The sequence below is a fragment of the Leucoraja erinacea genome, chromosome 25 (assembly GCF_028641065.1).
Source record: "Leucoraja erinacea ecotype New England chromosome 25, Leri_hhj_1, whole genome shotgun sequence".
NCBI classification, from domain to species: domain Eukaryota; kingdom Metazoa; phylum Chordata; class Chondrichthyes; order Rajiformes; family Rajidae; genus Leucoraja; species Leucoraja erinaceus.
In genome coordinates, this window is record NC_073401.1 from 10061177 (window position 1) to 10082727 (window position 21551).

Below are 21551 nucleotides of genomic sequence, written 5' to 3' on the forward strand. Positions count from 1 at the left end.
CCTACGGCTAATGCCAGGGTGCATTCCTTTGCACTTCCATCACTAAAATAGGCTGGTATGTCAAAGGGGATGGGTGAAGCAAGATGGGAAAGCATTAAATGCTAACACAAAGCATGCAAACCTGTTTCTGTGTTCTAATTTCACATTGTGTAAATGGTAATTAACCTTTGCTTTGTTACACGTTATGTTAATTTTGGCGAGGAGTTTTAATTTTCACGGTTGGAAATTTGATAAGTGGGTTGGGTTGATGGGGGAAGGGATTCGGGGATTTTGTATTAACTATTGATCTTTTTTATGCCTGTGACGGCCTTTGTTATTCAGCAAATTGCACGGAGTAGAACAGTGGTGCAGCCGTACATTGCCTGAGACCTGCGCTCCATCCTGTCGACAGGCGCTGTGCGTACGGAGTTAGTACATTCTCCCTATGACCACGTAGCCTTTTTTACCCAGTTGCTCTGGTTTCCTCCCACATTCTTAAGACAGCAAATTGGCTTTGGTAAAGATTGTAAATTGTTCCTAGTGTGTAGGATAGTGCTCGCGTATGGGGAATCGCCAGTCGGTGTGGACTCGGTGAGCCGAAGGGCCTGCTTCAATGCTGTGTCTCTTTTAAAAAAAAAAAAAAAAAAAAAGAATTAGATATCACAAAATTAGATTATCTTGAAAATCCCTTTTTAAGTCTTCACTTCCTTTCTCCCTCCATTTTTCTCCTTCCTCATTTTTTGGGGATCTGGAGGAAAGTTGATCAATAAATGTGCTCTTCACTTTGTGAGGAATAAGAATTTCAATTGAGTAGGCTGGGTTTAACAGGCCTTCTGACATCCTGGTGGCGTGGCTACATTTTTTTTCTTTTGTAACGTGGCCAAATTCTTACGGCATCAAGCAACTTGGCCCGCAATTTTTTTTTCTGAATGTCTACAGTAACTCTTTGTCACTGTTGGTCTGCAATTTATACTTGGCTTTATAATTTCTCCTGGGATAAATTACAAGAAAGGGGGGAAAAAACAGCAAGATGGTGATGGCTGAGTCAAAGGATAGAGTCGTGTTCTACTTTAAGTTTAGTTTTTTCAGTTTTAGAGATACAGTACGGAAACCGGCCCTTTGGCCCATCGAGTCCGCACTGACCAGTGATCCCCACACACTAACACCATCCTACACATACCAAGGACCAATTAGCCTACAAACCTGTATGTCTTTTGAGTGCCTGTCCCTCTATTTATATTTATATTTGCAATTGATCAGAACTTGAGGATTTGTTTGCGGAATACTATACCAGCTGTAGGGACAGTTATATTTCTAGAGCTTTTAGGAGCAGAGTTGATATTCACAATTTAATATTTTGCAACAGATTACTGGTTCAAGGGTGGGCCAAAATAATGATGGCTGCCCTCATGCAGAGTGAAGGAGGGGCACAGACAAGTCAGTGTGAGCTCCTCAGCAATATTTGTTTTGCAGCTTATGAAAGGCCGCTATGTTTAATTCAGTCATTGCAACCCCTCTGTGAATTGCAAAGATTTCTGAAGGTGTTTTATAAGTGTTGAACTGGGCTGCTGATTTGTATCTAATATGGCAATCTGTTTCTCCTCATGGTGGATTGGTTAAGAAAGATAAACTCCATATAGATTGATTGAAAGATACAGCATGGAAACTGCCCACCAGGTCCAGGCCGACCATGGGTCACTTTAGCCACAAAATGCTGGAGTAACTCAGCTGGACAGGCAGCATCTCTGGAGAGAAGGAATGTGTGACGTTTCGGGTCGAGACCCTTCGGACTCTGAAGACTTCTGAAGAAGGGTCTCGACACGAAACGTCACCCATTTCTTCTCTCCAGAGATGCTGCCTGTCCAGCTGAGTTACTCCAGCATTTTGTGTCTACCTTCGATTTAAACCAACAACTGCAGTTCTTTCCTACACATGAATCACTTTATTTTAGTTTAGTGATACAGCGTGAAAACAGGCCCTTCGGCCCACTGACTCCATGCTGTCCAAAGATCACCCGTACACTAGTTCTATCTTACACACTAGGGACAATTTACATAAGCCAATTAACCAACAAACACGCACGTCTTTGGAATGTGGGGAAAAAAACAGAACATCCTACAAAAGCCACAAGATCACAGAGAGAACATAAAACTCTGTACAGACAACACCTGCAGTCAGGATTGAACCCAGGTCTTTGGCACTGTAAGTCAGCAACTCTACCACTGCGCCATTGTGCTAGTTCACGCTAGTTCTATGTTATCCCACGTTCTCATCCATACCCTATACATTAGGGGCAATTTATAAAGGCCCATTAACCTGCAAACCTTCACGTCTTTGGGATATAGGAGGAACCCGGAACACCCGGAGGAAACCCATGCTATCACAGGAAGAACGTGCAAACTCCACACGGACAGCAACCGAGGTCAGGATCGAGCCCGGGTCTCTGATGCTGTGAGGCAACGGCTCTACCAGTTGCGTCCCTGTGCCACCCGCAAAAATAGTGTGATCAGTTTGGTTTAGTGATGAGGTTGAAATGATTTACAATATATGAAAGTAAATGGTGACAAGGTGTGAAGATGGGGGAAATGATATTCTGCTGCAGCTTCATGATTTATTAATTTTCACTACGGGTACTGTCTATACGCAGTTTGTATGTTCTCTCTGTGGCCTTCGGTTTTCTCCAGGAGCTCTGGTATTATGTTATATAAATAAATGGTGTGTACCACCAGGGGCGTTGCACGATTGGCAGCCCCGCCAACAGTTAAAACATTTTTTTAGTGTGTGTTAAAAGTCTGTAAATGTGGGGGGAGGGGAAACTTTTTTTTTCAGTTTCTTACCTTACCGGAGATGCGATTAATTTTCGGATCGCATTCACCGGTCGCTCTGCGGCCTACCATCGATGGAGCTGGAGGCCTCCTCGGACATATTGAGCGGCCAACTTTTTTGTTCTTACTTTCATCTTGCAGATTAGTTCTGAATAATTGTGTTTACCCTAATAAAGTGGCTTGGAAATCAAGGGGCCCTCTGCATCTGAGTTAGAAGGTTGTGAAATTAAGTCTTAAGTCCCATCTGAAGGGCTATTCTGGCACAAACATGCATCAGGGTGGGAAAGATGACCCATCAGCAAGTGTATAATCCAGAATAAATTAGGAAAAACCCATGTCATTTTGATTAAAGATTTTGCAGATACTGAAGTGATACTGCACATGGACACAGAAGACACCAGCTTGGCTCTCTAAAAGCAGATGCCTTTAAATTACGTGAATTTTAGAACGTAGTTCATGTTGTAAATTCATTAAAGATGGGTTACTGTTTCAATAATGTCTTTTATTGTTGCATTTGTTTGAACTTTATTGTTTTTAAGATGTTGATAACAGATTTACTCTGACTTTAAGGTCCACGTGTGACTGAATTCTTAGTAACAACAAAGTCAAGTTTAAGCTGGTGGTTTTCCAGAAATTGTGTCTATATTTTAAAATATTTTTTAATGTTTGCAATTAAGTTGCGCACTTGTAAATCGTCAACATGCTTGAATGTTAATCGAGTGAAAAGCACAAAGTTTACGTAAATTCTTAAAAGGACAAAGGCGGTAATGCTAAGGCCTTGATTAAATAATGTGCTTTTGGTGATTTTGTATTTAAATCTTTATCTGTTTCACATTCATTTGTTGAAATGTTAGTTAAAACTGCAATTTACGATATAGTATAAAGAAGCTATGTAACTGGGTCTATTTTAGGAATATGCAACAAACATTCCTGTTGTTCGTGTTGCCCACAGGTAATAGACAGGACAAAAGAAATTGCAGATGCTCCTGAATGGTTCAAAGGGAGTAGATTAAACTATGCAGAGAATCTACTGAAGCATAAAGATGACGACAAAGTGGCCCTTTATGCAGCATGTAAGTGTTTTGTCATTTTGTTGGCATGTGGGGTGAAACTACTTTAGAAAACTCCTTTAAATGAACAAACCTTGTCTTTTTTACTTATCAGAACAATCAAAAATGCCTCCTGGCTTTGCTTTAGAAATATGGAACTTGCAAACAATGCTTCTCGCCTTATAATTTTTCAAATCTCAATTTAACTCCACACATCCAACCAGTTGCTTGAGAAGCAATCCCTGAGTTAAAGGGCTTGTCACACTTGGCGATTTTCTTTCAGTGACTGATGTATCATGTCACCGAAAAATACGGGGCGTAATGGCGTATGACGCGCAGTGTTTTTTCAAGTGTCGCAACCACTTTTATGTCGCCGCTGGATTTTGAAATGCTCAAAATCTTTTGGCGACACTGATATGACACCGGCAAAATCGCCAAGTGGGACAGGCCCTTAAAGCTCTTCAATTCTCTGATAGTAGAGTCATACAGTGTGGGAACAAGCCCTTCAGCCCAACCTACCCACACTGACCAACATGTCTCATCTGCACTAGTCCCACTTGCCTGCGTTTGGCTCATATCCATCTAAACCTGTCTTATCCACATACCTGTGTTTAAGAGGGAACTGCAGATGCTGTAGTATCGAAGGTTACACAGAAAAGCTGGAGAAACTCAGCGGGTGCAGCAGCATCTATGGAGCGAAGGAAATAGGCAACGTTTCGGGCCGAAACCCTTCGGACCCAAGCAGTCGTTCCAGGTGCGACAGAGGTTTACCTGCATCTCTTCCAACGACCCAAGCAGTCGTTCCAGGTGCGACAGAGGTTTACCTGCATCTCTTCCAACCTCATCTATTGCGTCCGCTGCTCTAGATGCCAGCAGATCTATATCGGTGAGACCAAGCGGAGGTTGGGCGATCGTTTCGCCGAACACCTCCGCTCGGTCCGCAATAACCAAGCTGACCTCCCGGTGGCTCAGCACTTCAACTCCCCCTCCCACTCCGCCTCCGACCTCTCTGTCCTGGGTCTCCTCCATGGCCACAGCGAGCAGCACCGGAAATTGGAGGAACAGCACCTCATATTCCGTTTGGGGAGTCTACACCCCCGGGGCATGAACATCGAATTCTCCCAATTCTGTTAGTCCTTGCTGTCTCCTCCCCTTCCTCAGCTCCCCTGCTGTCTCCTCCCACCCTCCAGCCTTCTGGCTACTCCTCCTTTTCCCTTTCTTTTCCCTTTCTTGTCCCCACCCACCCCCACCCCCGATCAGTCTGAAGAAGGGTTTCGGCCCGAAACGTTGCCTATTTCCTTCGCTCCATAGATGCTGCTGCACCCGCTGAGTTTCTCCAGCTTTTCTGTGTAACCTTATCCACATACCTGTTTAATTGCTTCTAAAAATATTGCAATAATCCCTGCCTCAACTTCCTCCTCCGGCAGCTTGTTCCATACACCCACCAACCTTTGTGTGAAAGTTATCCCTCAGATTCCTATAGAATCTTTCCCCGTTCATTCTTAACCTATGTTCTCGATTCCCCTACTCTGGGCAAGAAACTCTGCCGTTCTACCCAATCTATTCCTCTCTTGATCCAGCCATCCGGTACATTTCTGGAACAGAAAACCTATAATTTTCCAAACCTGCTAGAAATCATAATAACTTTACTGTTACGTTTTAGTAGTTGTTTGGTAGCTCAAACTACAGCTGTCGTGGAATTCCTTTTTCCATTGAAAGGTTTAGCAAAAAGCTTCTGGATGGCACAGTGTTGAAGCAGAGGAGCTGGGTTTGTTCCTGACTGCACGCGCTGTCCGTGTTGAGTTTGCATGTTCTCCCAGTGACCGCGTGGGTTTTTCGCCGGGTGCGCTGTTTCTGCACTGTAGCTCTAAACTAAAGAAAATTATTATTCAAGAACATCTTTCAAAATTAGATGGTCCACCTGAATAAATTCATGATCTGGAAATAAATGCTCACATCCTTCACTGAAAGTAATGGTCAATAATATAGTAACAAAAAAGCTTAGCTGCCACACTTTGAGCACACTTGTAGAAGTATGCATTATGTTGAGAAGTTTCTAATAGGCCAACATTAGAGTATCACATCACTGTGTTTGGTCCTTTTTATTGTTATTTAGGTTTAGTTTTACAGTGTGGAAACGAGCCGACCTGTACACTAATTCAATCCTATGCACTAGGGACAATTTATAGAAGCCAATTAACGTACACACCTGCACGTCTTTGGAGTGTGGGAGGAAACTGGAGCACCGGGAAGAGACCCAGACAGTCACAGGGAGAATGTACAAACTCCGTACAGACAGCATCCTTAGACAGGATCTAACCCAGGTTTCTGGCGCTGTAAGGCAGCAACTCTTCTGTTGTGCATCTGTGAATGTGCACTGGTACAGTGAGTTATTCTGTTCAGATATGTGGAAGTTAAATTATCTGTCTAATTTATCATTTTGGTTGTCCAACATGAAAAGTTGTTCGGCACGGACTTATAGGGCCGAGATGGCCTGTTTCCGTGCTGTAATTGTTATATGGTTATATGGTTAATGTGATCTTAATATGAAGTTGACTTCTGGGAGAAATCTTATTTCCTTGCATTTTGCCAAACACTATATTAAACAGCTACACTTCCACTTATTGTTTGGGATCCATTATAGTATTTAATTATTTATACATACAACTAACTGCTTATCTCACTAACTCTGCAGAGGATCTTTGTCTCACCTCATTTGATTTTTATCTTTCTGATGAAAAGGGCTGTAGTAGGTGATCCTGCAAATGGTTCCGATGCCAAGATAATTCATATTTTCGATCAAACTTTAACTTGGCGTCTTATCATTTTTATTGACGTTTCAAAATGTAATGAAAATTGCCTTTTGTGATGTTGGATTGTTCAATTGCAAAAGTGTGCCTTCATTCTGCTTGTCTAATGCACCTGAGATGATAGTCATCAGGTGTGACGTGCCATGATCCATTTGTCTATTTTTTATCTGTGTTTTGCCTTACAGCGGAGGGCAAGGAGGAGATCGAGAAGGTGACGTTTGGAGAACTAAAGAGAGATGTAGCTTTGTACGCTGCAGCACTCCGAAAGATGGGGCTGAAGATAGGTGATAGAGTTGTTGGTAGGTATCCTTTCAACTTCCAAACCAAAAAAAAAGATTTTTAATGTTAGGTTTTTTATTCAAAAAACAAATGGCTTGAAACAACTTATTTTTCCATATCAAACATTTTTCAATGTGTTCAAATGGAAAGTGAATATTGTTGTATTGAGGAGAGATTGTGCTGGTGGCCTACCTACAAAAAAATTGTCCATCATTGTTTTGATTGATCGATTGAAAGAAACAGCGTGGAAACAGGTCCTTTGGTCTACCGAGACCACGCCGACCATCGATCGCCCGTTCACACTAGTCCTACATTATCCCACTTTCACATCCACTCCCTCCCTGCACACGAGGGGCAATTTGCAGAGACCAATTATCCTACAAACCTGCACATCTTTGCGATGTGGGAGGAAACCGGAGCACCCGGAGGAAACTCACAGGGGCAACGTGCAAACTCCCCACAGACAGCACCCGAAGTCGGGATCAAATCTGAGGCAGCACCTCTACCAGCCGCACCACTCTAAATTGTATTGTATTTGAATATTGCTCCAATGAAGGATAACCTATTCTATTTCCCTTTCAATGCCTGACTGCAGTGTACTGGTCTGTATGTTGTGTGTATCTTTGCTGTAAACTTCACACGCATCCTTCACACACATTTAGCCCTACTTGTTTTAGTTTCGTTTCGAGATACAGAGTGGAAACCGGCACTTTGGCCCTGCGAGTCCACGACAACAACTGTACGCTGTGTAGTTCTATCCTACACACTGGGGAGAGTTTGTACGCTCTCCCTGTGGCTGTGTGATTTTTCTCCAGGCGCTCTGGTTTCCTTCCACGTTCCAAAGATGTACAGGTTTGTAGGTTAATCAGCTTCTGCAAAATCCTCCCCTAGGACAGAACTAGTGTACAGGCGACTGCTGGTCGGTTTGGTTTCCCCAAAGGCCCTGTTTCCACGCTGTGTGTCTAAACTAAACTATAAACTAACCTATTAAACTAAACTAAGATGGGGAAGGAACCTGAAGAAGGGTCTCGACCCAAAATGTCACCTATTCCTTCTATCCAGAGATGCTGCCTGTCCGGCTGAGTCACGCCAGCATTTTGTGTTTATCTTCAATGTAAGCCAGCATCTGCAGTTCCTGCCTAAGCTAAGATGGTGGTGGAAACAGTGCTACTGTTGACCCATAGTGCCTCATGAATGCTCAATTAGACTTACTCTGAATCTATCCCATTTAGCTTTGTAGGTTAATTATCCTTTATTATCCTTGGTAAAGAATTGTCCCTGGTGTGTAGGATAGTGCTAGTGTGCGGGATCGCTGGTTGGCACATATAGTTGGTGGGCTGAAGGGCCTGTTTCCAGGCTGTATCTCTAAACTAAACTAATTTAGCATCGTACAGCACAGAGACAGGTCCTTTGGCCCAGCTCGTCTATGCTGACCAATATGACCCATCCAAGGTAGTCTCATTTGCCTATGTACAGCCCTTGTACCTATCCTACTTACTATTAAATGCTGTTGCTGTATCTACCACCTGTGGCTGTTGTAAATTTAATCTCTTTAAAAAAAAAAAAAATCTGTCTGAAGGTTTTGGGATATCTTTTAAGGTAGTAAGCAAAAATAAAGCTGGTTTTAATATGATTCGGTAAACTGATGCATCAATTTACTGAACAATCATTAATGATCTGAAATACTGAATAACTTTCTTTTAGATAGCTGAATTATTGAGTAGAAATCTATGTTTTTTCCTCTTCAATCAATACCTAGCGATGTCCATTTGATATTACAGATCAGAAGGAAACATTTTGAACAGTTGTATCACAGTATTATTCTCTGTAGGAATATTTTTTTTGCATTTCCAGCCTGAATTGCCAATGTGAAATTTGATACTGTATCACATTTGTATCAAAGGAACATGCAACAGCCTTTACAAGGACTCTTCAAACACAAGCAATTCAGTGGAAATCTAGTTTTACTTGTGTGTAGGAAGGAACTTCAGATGCTGGTTTAAACCGATGATAGACACAAAAAGCTGGAGGAGCTCAGAGAGACAGGCAGCATCTCTGGAGATAAGGAGACTTTTCGGGTTGAGATCCTTCTTCAGACTGGAGTCTGCAGAAGGGTCTCGACCCGAAACATCGGCCATTCCTTCTCTCCAGAGAGGCTGCCTGTCTCGCTGAGTTACTCCAGCTTATTTTGTCTGTCTTCTAGTTTTAATTCATCGCTGATTATGTGAAGTGGAAGCTTAGACATTCCTTTTGCAAGTTTGCCTTGTTTTGTTTGGGTAGTCAAGGGGCGGAACAGTGTTGCAGCTGGCAGAGCTGCTGCCTCACAGCGCCAGAGGCCCAGGTTCAATCCTGACCTCGGGCGCTGTCCTCGTGGAGGTTGCATATTCTCCTTGTTAACGCTGGCTTTCCTCCAGGTGTTCCAGTTTAACCCTCACATCCCAAAAACATGTGGGTTTGTAGGTAAATGGGCCTCTGTAAAGTGCCCCTAAGGTGCAGGGAGTTGGGGAGAAAGTGGGATAAGACAGCAATAGAATAAATGGGTGATCAATGGTGGACAAACTGGGTTCAAGTCGGAGCCTGTCTCCATACTTGTATCTTTGAATCAATCAATTTGATCAATCATGCCTTTATGCAAAGCTTAGCTTTTGCTGCAGAGGATTTTTGATTAATTTAAGGGAATTAGCTAATTAATCCTAACGATGATTCTGGACTGGGATACCTCCACAAAATAAGGAAGGTACAAAAAGGGTTAACAGGAATGTACAACACAAAATTATCGACCAATATCTCAACAACTAACCTTAAACAGATTGTATGTCCTCGCAATGTGTGTGAAGATTGTATTGCTCTCTATTTGACTGTCATTAGGCACCTGTTAGCTGTGTTTGTCTTGTGGGAAGAAGAGACTGTATCTTTCAAATCTTTCACTTAATTTCTATTTCCCCATCGAGGCCTATTATCAACAAAGAATTAGCCAGTCTTTAGGGAGGCTTAAGAAGTTTAACCAAGCCGATGTGCTGTGAAAGTTAAATACTGTTTATCAACTTTGCAGAGTTGGGAGGTGGGGGACCTGTAGTGTGTGTGAATTTTTAGAAAACATTTGTCAAGGTGATACTTAAATGGCTGGTATAGAAAATAAGAGCATATGTTATTTGAAGGGGTGGGTTAACATGGATTGAAGATTGGTTATTATATAGAAGGCTGTCAGGACAATATAGAGGACAGGGTAACAATTAACTGGTCTTATTCAGCCGTAAGGAAACAGCGCATTGAAAAGTCCCCAAGGATCAGGTCTTTGTTATTCTGTTATTTACATTAACAATCTGGAGGAGAGGGAAGAGTGTGTGGTGTCTAAATTTGCTAATGACACAAATGGGTGGGAGATAGACCCAAAATGCTGAAGTAAGGGGCCTGCCCCAAGTAGGCTATTTTTTAGGCGACTAGGCTGTCGCCACGTGGTTGCCGGGGTGTCGCCTGTACGGTCGTGAGTAGTCACCTCAGTCGCCCAAAGAGTCGTAGCGTCTTTCTGGTTGCCGCTGGATTTTCAACATGTTCAAATATTTTCGGTGTCAGTCGGCGACAGTGGTGTCGTAGGTTGTCGCCGGTGGTGACTTTGATGAATTCCTTTGGCGAATACCTACATCAACCGGCGACAGGTACTGGCGACTGAATTGTCTTCAGTTATGGCCAACAATGTCGTAGCTTGTCACGGTGGACGTAGGTTAACTTCGGTTGTCGTAGGTTATCGCAAGTGTGTTCGTAGGTTGTCGTAGGTGGACGTCCTAATGGGTCCCCGGTTGTCGGTAGCTTGCCATAGCTTGACGTCAACTAGGTGGTAGGTTGTTGTAGCTTGTCGTAGACATTGTCGTGGGGTAGTCGCCTAAAAAAATCGCCTAAGTGGGACAGGCTCTTAACTCAGCGGGACTGGCAGCATCTCTGGAGCAAGGAATTGGTGACGTTTTGGGTCAAGACCCTTCTTCAGTCTGAAGCAGGGTCTCGACCCGAAACGTCACCCATTATTCTCTCCATAGATGCTGCCTGTCCCACTGAGTTACTCCAGCGTTTTGTGTCACCAGCATCTGCAGTTCCTTCCTACGCAACATGAGGGGAGGGTATGTTGGAATCTGGATATTAGGACTGCAACTCTAGGTGAGTGTGTTGGGGAAGAACTTGATTATTGGAGTGTAATGTGGGGAAAGTGTAATGTGATTCCCATCAGTAAGGGGATTCCAAAGCCAGACTCTTAGCCAAGTGGAGAAAGGTACAGAGGATCCTCTGTGTTCTTGTGCATGAATCAAAAAAAGGTTAGCAGGCAGGTGCACGTGGTTATGAAGGCTCACAACGCACTTGCCATTATTGCAAGTGGGTTGGATACGGGGAGATATTGGTGCAATTGCACAGGCTATTGGTGAGTCCTGTGCATATTTTTAGTCCCCTTATTTAAGAAGGTATATTCTGACATTGGAGGCAGTACAAATGTGTTCACTTGGCCAATGTGAGGGAGGAGGGAGTTGTCCTTGCAGAGAAATGTAATTGATATTACATTATATCACGGACACAATAGATTTGGTCGAGTTTAGATATACAACGTGGGAACAGGCCCTTTGGCCCACCGAGTCCGCGCCGACTAGTGATCACCCTGTACTCCAACACTACCCTATGCAGACTAAGTTACAATTTTACCAAGCCAATTAGCCTACAAACCTGTTCATCTTTGGAATGTGGGAGGAAACTGGAGCACCTGGAGAAGACCCACGCAGGTCACGGGGGAGAACTTACAAACTCCACACAGCTCGCACCCCTAGTCAGGATCGAACCTGGGTCTCTGGTGCGGTAAGGCAGCAACTCTACCGCTGCGCCACTGTGCTGCCCAAAGATAGATATTGAGATGTTTCCAGGATTGAGAGAATCTTAACAGGAGGATGTAGTTACTAAATAGGAGATATCATTTGAAAGTGACATACATGGGAGCTACTTCACGCAGAAAGGGGATTTTGTGGGAGCTTGATCAATTGTAGGCATTTAAAGTAGAAGATCGGGGAGTGGTGGGCGATGGGAACTGGCACAGAAGAGGAGATGAGTTCCTTCAGCAGATCAGCCATAACCACATTGAATGGCAGGGCAGGCTTGAAATGCTGCTGATGTCTACCATGTCCTAGTTAATGTTCGTGAAGTGCAGTAGATACTCAAAAAAAAAAAAAAATAACCGGGCAAATGTCATGGCTATGAGAGAGGGTGAGAAATTGGATCAACAGAGAAACAAGAAACTGCATATGTTGGCAAACAAATTAACACAGAGGTTCTGGAGTGGGTCAGGCAGCGTCTCTAGAGGGCATGGATAGGTGACATTTCGGGTCAGGGCCCTTCTTCGGATTGATTTTTATAGGGGTGGGAGACGGCTGGAAGAGAAGTGGGGGCAGGACAAAGCCTGGCAAGTGATAGGTGGATACAGGTGAGGGGGGGGGGGGGGGGGGGGGGTGAATGGTAGATGAGCCGACAAAAGTTAAAGATGCAAAGGAGGCAAAAGGGTGTCAGTTGAAGAGAGAAGAAGAGAGAAATGTAAAGCAAAAGGAAAGGAAGTGGGTGGAAAGAGAGGAAGGGGGCTGGGATAGTGGGAGAAATGGGTGCACTCCCGGGTGGGACACAGAAGAGAGAGGGGAAAAGATGGGGGTGGGAAGGAGGTGTTTGTTGATTAGTTACTTGATATTGGAGAATTTAGTGTTCATACCATTGGGTTGTAAGCTACCCAAGCGGAATACGAGGTGCTATTCCTCCAGTTAGTGTGTGGTCTCATTCTGGCAGTGGAGGAGGCCCAGGACAGAAAGGTTGTATGGGAAGGAGAGTCGATTTGATATTCTCCAGTGAGATGTTCTCTGTCTGAGACTTTAAAATGTTTCCATCACCTGCAGCGCGTGGTGTGTGCAGTGTGGTGGAATACTTTCCACTTGTTTGGATGGAGCAGCTCCTCTAGTACAGTACACTATTCAGGAGCAAGCATTGCTGCTATGCATTATATTCACCACATTAAACAATATTTCCTTCCACCATCTGCTCCCCAGGATGGTCGTCAGCGCGAGCAAATCTTTTAAAGCTTTTTTTGCTGGTGTATCCCAAATCAATGATTTCCACTGAAAACTGCAGCTGCATGGGAGCATGGCCATAATTAAGATGTCCCTGCATTGTCATGTTCATTCGACATCTAGAATGACCAATCGTGCAGTATTGTAGGATTACCTTCACCGTGCTGTCTGCAGTGGTTGAAGACGTCCACTGCCACTTGCTCAGTGCAGCCAGGTGTGGACATTAACTGCAAAGCTTTCCTCTACACAGTTCTCCCCGCAAAAAAATATTTTTGTAAAGCAATCTCCTTTTGAGCAAACCTTGATTACGTTCAACATGCTCTGTTGCATATAGACTTCCCATTGCACCTTGGACTTAATGAAAATCAAAAGCATTCGAATGTTCTTTGTGATTAAAACCAGGAATCCTATTAACTTTGTTTATGGCCAAAACTATTTTGGTGCCCTGACAGAATCCCTTTAGCCATCCCCCTTACACAAAGCAATGGGCTACTCAATACTCATTGACTATTTTGTGTTTCACTAAAATTCATTGACTGGATTGAGGGAGCAAATCTGGGAGAACAGGGTTGTTTGTTCTGGTGGCAAAGTGGCCCACGTGATAGCATGTCACAAGGCAGTTGTCCTGGTTTCCATTTATTCATGGAATGCTTCATTACAGGTTTGAACAGACACACATGATTTTCTTCCCTTCTCATCCCACAGTGAACTAGTTCTGGTTGACAGTACCCTGCTATACTCCTGTTTCTTTTTATTATTTTATCTATCCATAACTAAACCTCATCTACAGTGCATGAGTACAATTTCAATAAAAGATGATCCAACCAGCGAGTAAGAGTTACAGAATCAGGACCTTCAGCCCACAACCCTGAACATCCAGCTCCCAATTTTGTACTGATCCTATCATAACCTATTTTATTCTCCCAATGTTCCCATCATCTCTCCTTGCCTCGCACACGTCTACCACTTTCCTAAACACTAGGGGCAATTTTACAGTGGCCAATTAACATAGCAATCCCCACATTTCTGCAGGAAACCAGAGCCCCTGGGGAAACGCCAATGCCGTCATAGAGAGAACGTGCAAACTCCACCTGGAAAGCAACCTGAGTGGTTCTGGGCTGTACAGCCATGCAACTGTGCCATCCTAAGATTCTGTCGCGATATTGTTTTGTATCGCTGGGGAATGGTTTAGCATGGGCTGGACTCTGTTAGATTGTAGTTCACATTCCCAGGTCTGTTGCGTTGGAGTTATTCCAGCAGTATCCGAGAAAACTAGAACTGATTACAGATTAAGCCGTGCACAGAATGAAAAGTGTAAGAACACGCATGTACATTAAAGCAAAGTTGAAGGCAATGAAATACGCAAACTGCTAGACAAACAGCGATACAATGTACAACAGTGTTTGGTCATAGAAACACAGCAACATTTAAATGTATGCTGAAACATGTGCAAATGTAAATATTAGCACATTAAATACACACACTACAACAATGTAGCGAACTATGTAACGCACAGCAATGCGTGGAGATTGCAAATTACAAATGTTTTCTGAATTTACATTATTCAGGCACACACACACACACATGCTCACATATATAATATACATACACACACACACACATATAATATACACACACACATGCACACACATATATAATATACACACACATGCACACACATATATAATATGCACACACACACACACACACACACATATAATATACATACACACACACACATATATATACACACACACATGCACACACATATATAATATACACACACACACACACACACATATATATACACACACACACACACACATATACATACACACACATGCACACACATATATATATATACACACACACACACATGCTCACATACACACACACACACATATATACATACACACACACACACACACACACACATACACACACACACACACACACATATACACACACACACACATGCTCACACACACACACACACACACATATAATATACATACACACACACACATATAATATACACACACACACACACACACATACATAATATACACACACACATAATATACACACACACACATGCACACACATATATAATATACACACACACACACATACATATATATATACACACACACACACATGCACACACATATATAATATACACACATGCACACACACACATACACACACATGCACACACATATAAAATATACATACACACACACACACACACATATACATACACACACACACATGCACACACATATATAATATACATACACACACACATATGCACACACATATATAATATATACACACACACACACACACATCTGTAGCAAATTTATAAACAGATGAGTACAGAACAGGCTCATTGGTGTGCCATGTCTATGTCGACCACGATGTCAGTCTAAACTAACCCTATCTGCGTGCACATGGCCTGCATTCCTCTCTAATCCCTGCCTGTTTGGGTGTCTGTTTAACTGCCACATGAATATTGCTATGGTATTGGTTTTTACCACCTCCCCTGTCAGTGTAATCCAGGCACCTATCACTTTTTGTGCGCAAGGAAATACTTGCCTCACTCATCAGCTTTAAACGTGTGCCCTTAAATGTGTATCTTCTAGAATTTGATATTTCCACCCTGAGATAATAATTCTATGTACCCTATCCATGTGCCTCATAATTTGATATACTTCTGTCAGTTTGTCTCTCAGCCTACGACACTCCAGAGAGAACAATCCACGTTTGCCCCAACTTTTTTTTATAACTAATACTCTTTATTTTTGGCGGAGGCGTCGGCAGGTGTAGCGAGGAAGGCGTTGGCAATCTGGTCTGCCGGTGAAGTTCGGTGTATGTCCACTGTATCCGAAATCCATTGTAAAGAGGTCCGTAAAAGCGAGGGTTTACTGTATTTTCCTTTTGTATTTGACCTAGCAAAATGCATCATCTCACACTTAAACTCCATCTGAACTAAACTCATTTGCCATTTCTGAGCCTAAATTTCCAGCTGATCTATATTCTGTCGTATCTTTTGACAACTGTCCTTTCTACGTACGACTCCACCAATATTCATCAGCCTGTCATCTGCAGACTTACTAACGAGACTACCTGCATTTACATCTAAGTTATTAATATATATTACAACTGACAGGGCCGGCCTTAGGAGGTGCGGGGCCCAATTGGGAACAATTTTGGTGAGCCCCAGGTTCCCAGCCAAGGTCTGTCAGCCCTGTTATTTTGTATATATTATGAAATTGTACACATAAGGTGCTATGGATTATACACTGTCTTAATCTCTCCTGCTCTCGTCTGACTGTCAGTACCTCCGCTGGCTTCCAACCTTTACTGTAGTTACTAATTACCATTAAACTGCATTATGTGATTGGGCACAATGCCCTTGGATGATTGGACGGGAGGAGACCGATTTGTTGATTGGGCGGGAATTTTAAGGGAAGCTGGTCGGTGATTGGACGCAACCCTCTTTGAGACAGCGGTTGATTGGCTGCCAAATAATCAGGCACAAAAAATTGACAAATAGGAAAACAAAAAAAATCGGAATTCCGATTTAAATCTGATATAAGGTGCATATTGATTAATTCCAGACACCAGATTAAAAAAAAAAAATCTAACCCCATTAATTCACTCAAGGTGTATTATGATGTGTTCTACAGTATGAAGTATACAGAAAAACTTGCACTTCCAGAGTGGTCTATCGTGTTGTTTCTTCAACGGACCATGGATTTATTTTAAGAGCAAAACATAAAGTGCTGGAGAACTCAGCAGGTCAAAATGTCACCTGTTCCTTCTCTCCAGAGATGCTGCCTGACCCACTGAGTTACTCCAGCATTTTGTGTCTATCTATGGAGGGAATGGCTAGGCGACGTTTAGGGTCGGCCCCTTCAGGCATTTTTTAAGGGGTTGGGAAAGATCGAAAAATTCACGTCTTTAAATATGTTGTTACGAACATAACTAGTAGTGTGGCAGAAAATTCCATGAGCCATAATTGCCACATACATACCCAAAAGTAGAAATGTAGAAAGTTACATTGTGTAAAAAAAATAGATATTATGAGCTTTGTAGTCTCCTTGTACCAATCAAATGCCAAATTCAAAATTCTATATTTTGAAAATGGGCAAAGCAAAAAGTAGCATGTTCTCTAGAAATATCCTAAAAAAATTGATTTGGAAGGGTGTGATTTTCAGTCAGGACGTCTGTATCATTCAGTCAGTGAGTTAGTGGTCCGAAGCCCTTCTCTATTACCCCTCTACATAAAAACAAAGTGTCAATGCCTCTTCAAGGTCTGGTAATCCACCAGTAGCTTCAGTTGCAGGTACAGCTGAAGGGATTTGGCGCTTGGGGAACGCTATGAATTTATATGAATTTAAAAATTCCGATACGTTTAAAGCGTTCAAAAGCTACAACCACAACGTGATAAATAACACTAAATAAAATGGAAGCAAATAAAGGAAAACCTTGAAGGAGAGAAAACAACATGCATAAACTTATTTAAAAAAAATTCATATAACATCCTAAATGATGGGTACAAATTACTAAATAACGTGGGTGAACAAAAATGCTTGAGAAACTCAGCGGGTGAGATGCTGCCTCACCCGCTGAGTTTCTCCAGCATTTGTGTCTACCTTTGATTGTTCCAGCATTTGCAGTTCCTACTTAAAATAACGTGGGTGAATGGCTGTACCTGCACCGAAGATGCCCGTGCTCATGGTCTGGAGCCCTTAATGACAGTAAGTTTTAATAAATTCTGGCGTGAATTTTATTCAAAGGAACGCGGCGTCATTAATACTTGGTCAAAACACAATTATATTGACTGAGGAATGCAGATCGATGTATTGGTGACACGTTGTATAACTACGTGTTAACTACTGGCTGTTAACAAGTGATAACGGTGGCAGTTAACAAATCGTTTTGGTCTCAATTGAATCAAGTGATAAACGACTCCCAATCTTTCTGCACTACTCATTAAACCCGAGCTGGACACTGAAAAGTAGGGGAACGTCGTCCCCCTGCATACCCCCCCATTTCCATCACTGGTGCTGGTGACAGTATTGAGAGTTAACTGCTGGGCTGTGTTGTTGTTGGTGAGAAATTTCACCTCCTGGAGTCGCTGCTGAGGGGATAGAGTGTGTTGCCCACCAGCCTGGCGCGGGGCCCCTTGGCGCGGGGCCCAATAGATCCTCACAGAATAACACTTATTACAGATATCCAGTCAGAAAACATCTACCAGTACCCTCTATCCTCTATGGCCAACATATTTTTGGATCCAATTCACCATCTCATTGTGGATTCCGTGTGACTTAATCTACTAGACCAGCTTATTATAAGAGACCTTTTGAAAGGCTTTCCTAAAGTTCATGTAGACAACATTCACTGCCCTACTCTCATCAATCATCTCCATCACTTCCTCCAAATCTCAGTCAAGTTTGTGTGACAAAGGACAACCTGACTTTCCATCATCGTTCAAAGGTACACAAAAATGCTGGAGAAACTTAGCGGGTGAGGCAGCATTGATGGAGGGAAGGAATAGGCGACGTTTCAGGAAGGGTCCAGAATGGTCTCAACCCGAAACGAAACGTCGCCTAGTCCTCTCCATAGATGCTGCCTCGCCCACTGAGTTTCTCCAGAATTTGTTGTCCACCTTTGATTTTTCCAGCATCTACAGTTCTTTCTTAAACATTCTCTAATAGTTCCATGCTTTTCCAAATTCGGATCCGGGACTCTTCCTGAGAGAAATAATTCAAATTTAAGTGCAGGGACCCTTGGATTGGTAGGCGGCGCGACTCTCGTCAGCAGCGGCCTCTGCAGCCCGTCCGCGTTTTTATTAATTTTTGTCTATGTTTATATGTAGTTTTTGTTATTTTTTGTTGGGGGTGGGGTGGGAGGGAGGGGGCCACTTTTAAATCTCTCCCTGCACGGGAGACCCGACCTTTTTCTTGTCGGGTCTCTGTTGTCGTTGGGGCTGCAAATGAGGAGCGGCCTCCAACAGAAGAAGCCGGGGACTCTGGTGCTGACTCACCTCACCGTCGCGGAGCTGGCCGAGTCCAGAGCGGGAGGAGCGGTGGTGGAGCACTGCTGCTGCTGCTGCTGCTGATGCTGATTCGGAGGCTGCAACTGCGGGTCTGCGGACGGCGGCACCGGGAGCCCGCGGGTCCCTGGAGGGAGACCGCTTTTCAGGGCTCCTGCAACGGCGACTTCTCCCGCCCGAGTTGCGGGGTCGAAGAGCTCCTGGAGCGGGGCCTAACATCACCGCCCCGCGCGGCTTGGAATGGCCGCGGGACTCTGCGAGCGCACGCCGGGGGCTCTAACACCAAGACCCGGTGTGCGACCTCGCACCACCCGGCGTGGCTTTAATGGCCGCGGGACAATCGCCATCGCCAGCCGGGGGCCTTGACTTTGACTCTGACATCGGGGGGGGGAGAGTGCAGTGGAGAGATAAGTTTTTTTGGCCTTCCATCACAGCAATGTGATGGATGTTTATGTAAAATGTAAATTGTGTTGTGTCTGGGGTCTATTTGTTTGTAATGTATGGCTGCAGAAACGGCATTTCGTTTGGACCTCAAGGGGTCCAAATGACAATTAAATTGACTCTTGACTCTTGACGTTGCTTGTATGCTATTTACTTCAGAGCAGCTTTTGTTAATCTCTAATGAGCGTGCTTTTGGAAATGTAAGCTGCCGCCACTGTGGTTGTGGTGATGCTTAAGTTTACCGGCATCTTGCACAATAAGCTTCTAACAAGGCCACAGTAGCGTAATGTAGATTTACTTCTGTGATGATGGTAATTGAGTGCAAGATACATTCCCTTTGATTGTTGGCCAGAAATGCGCTTCGACAGAGCTTGTCCTGAGAAAACAAATTTAAAGCCATTTACTTCTACCCACCTCATTTCGTGCGCAGAGGAATTTAAATTTAATCACTGAACAAATATTAGTTATGCATTCTGACTAGCCCTTTTATAAATCTACTTGAAATATGCCATTCCGATAAGCAATAGTAGTAGCAAAAATGTATTTGAAATGGATGCTTGTATTCCAAACTACCAAAAGCCGTTCAAACAATTTTTTGGAAAAATGGTAGGTTATATCTTCTGGTTAGATTAATAATTGGTTAAATAAATAATTGGTTAAATAAATGCAATTACATTGGTCACCAATGCATCATACCAGATCTGCCATTTATGTGTTTAAAGTAACTGGAATACTTGCCAGCAATACACAATGGTAATCTCTCTCAAAGAGGCTTAGAAGCCAATTTTAAATCCGTATGTCGTGTAGTTAAATGGAGCACAAAATCGTTTGGATGCCAGTGCATTTTAACACAAAACAAAGGCACTGCGTTTTATTGTTTGATCTGCGTTTGATGATTCAAGGTCCACTGCAGATGGATAAGCTGTTTGTCTTTGAATACGTTGGCACCGTCCCAAACAGGACCATTTGAACAGGATATGATATGTACATTCTATTCTATTGAACCGGGTGTCTTTTGCAATTGTGTTTTATGTTGCAGCAAAACTTTCTTTACATATTAACCTGTTTGGGGAAGGAAAGAGTCTGGGAACAGCAAGACGTATCTTGCTTCTTGAAAAGTTTGCATCATTTGGGTAATAGGTCTCAATTTTGTCAGGAATTTTGAACTTTCAAACTTTTTAATGAAACACTGTCTCTGACACAATATGTTGGCCCATCACCAGTGATATTCTAATAGTTAAAGGAAAATCTCATTAAAATCCGCATCGGTTGCGAAATTGTGTTGGGAAGCGTGATAAGAATTAATGCAAACCAATAGCATGAGATTAACCTCACTTTTCCACAAATTGTGAATCTTACTCAAGTTGTCTTTTGGTTATTGGCCTCAGATTAGTGAAAGCATTGTTAGCACTGGGTAAAAATTGTTGTCTTAAGTACAACGACAAAAGTGTGAGTATACAGTATTATTGCGGACTGGAGACGCAAGGAACTGCAGATGCTGGAATCTTATGTGTAGTACAAAGTGCTGGAGTAACTCGGTGGGCCAGGCGGCATCTCTGGAGGACATGGATAATTGATGTTTTGTGTTGGGATCCTTCTTCAGTTGCAGAAGAGGTAAACAGATGCAATCTGGTAAATTAGATAATATATAGATAGGTACAGGTCTACCACCAAAATTCCACCTCCCTTGGGTTCCAGAGCCTTGCCGTATTATCCCTTTTGCGGGACCAACAGAGGCCACGGCCTCGCGGGGCTGAGACACCGACCTGCAAAGTCGGCCACGGACGTCGGCTATGGGAACGAACCTGCCAGCTCTGGCTGAGCCCCAGCCGACCTCAACCTTAAGTACCGATGAGGTTGAGATCGGTCGCCTCACCCGGCCTAGGTGCCATGTTTTCGGTGGGACTTCCATGGGGGATTGCAAGTGCACTCTTGTAATTTTGCCTGGATTAAAGGAAGTGCCGGACCACCAGTTGCCGGAAAATTGGTGGTGGACCTGTAATTGTTTCCAGTTGAAGCACCAA

At 43.2% G+C, this 21551-nt stretch overlaps 1 protein-coding gene across 1 annotated transcript in view; it reads left to right on the forward strand.

Moving 5' to 3' along the window:
• The window catches only part of aacs (acetoacetyl-CoA synthetase), a 129734-nt gene that overhangs the window by 6281 nt on the left and 101902 nt on the right, over positions 1-21551 (forward strand). Inside the window, exons 3-4 of the mRNA XM_055655660.1 lie at positions 3757-3877; positions 6849-6962. Of these exons, the coding sequence (XP_055511635.1) occupies positions 3757-3877; positions 6849-6962 (235 nt within the window). The remainder of the gene's footprint in view (positions 1-3756; positions 3878-6848; positions 6963-21551) is intronic.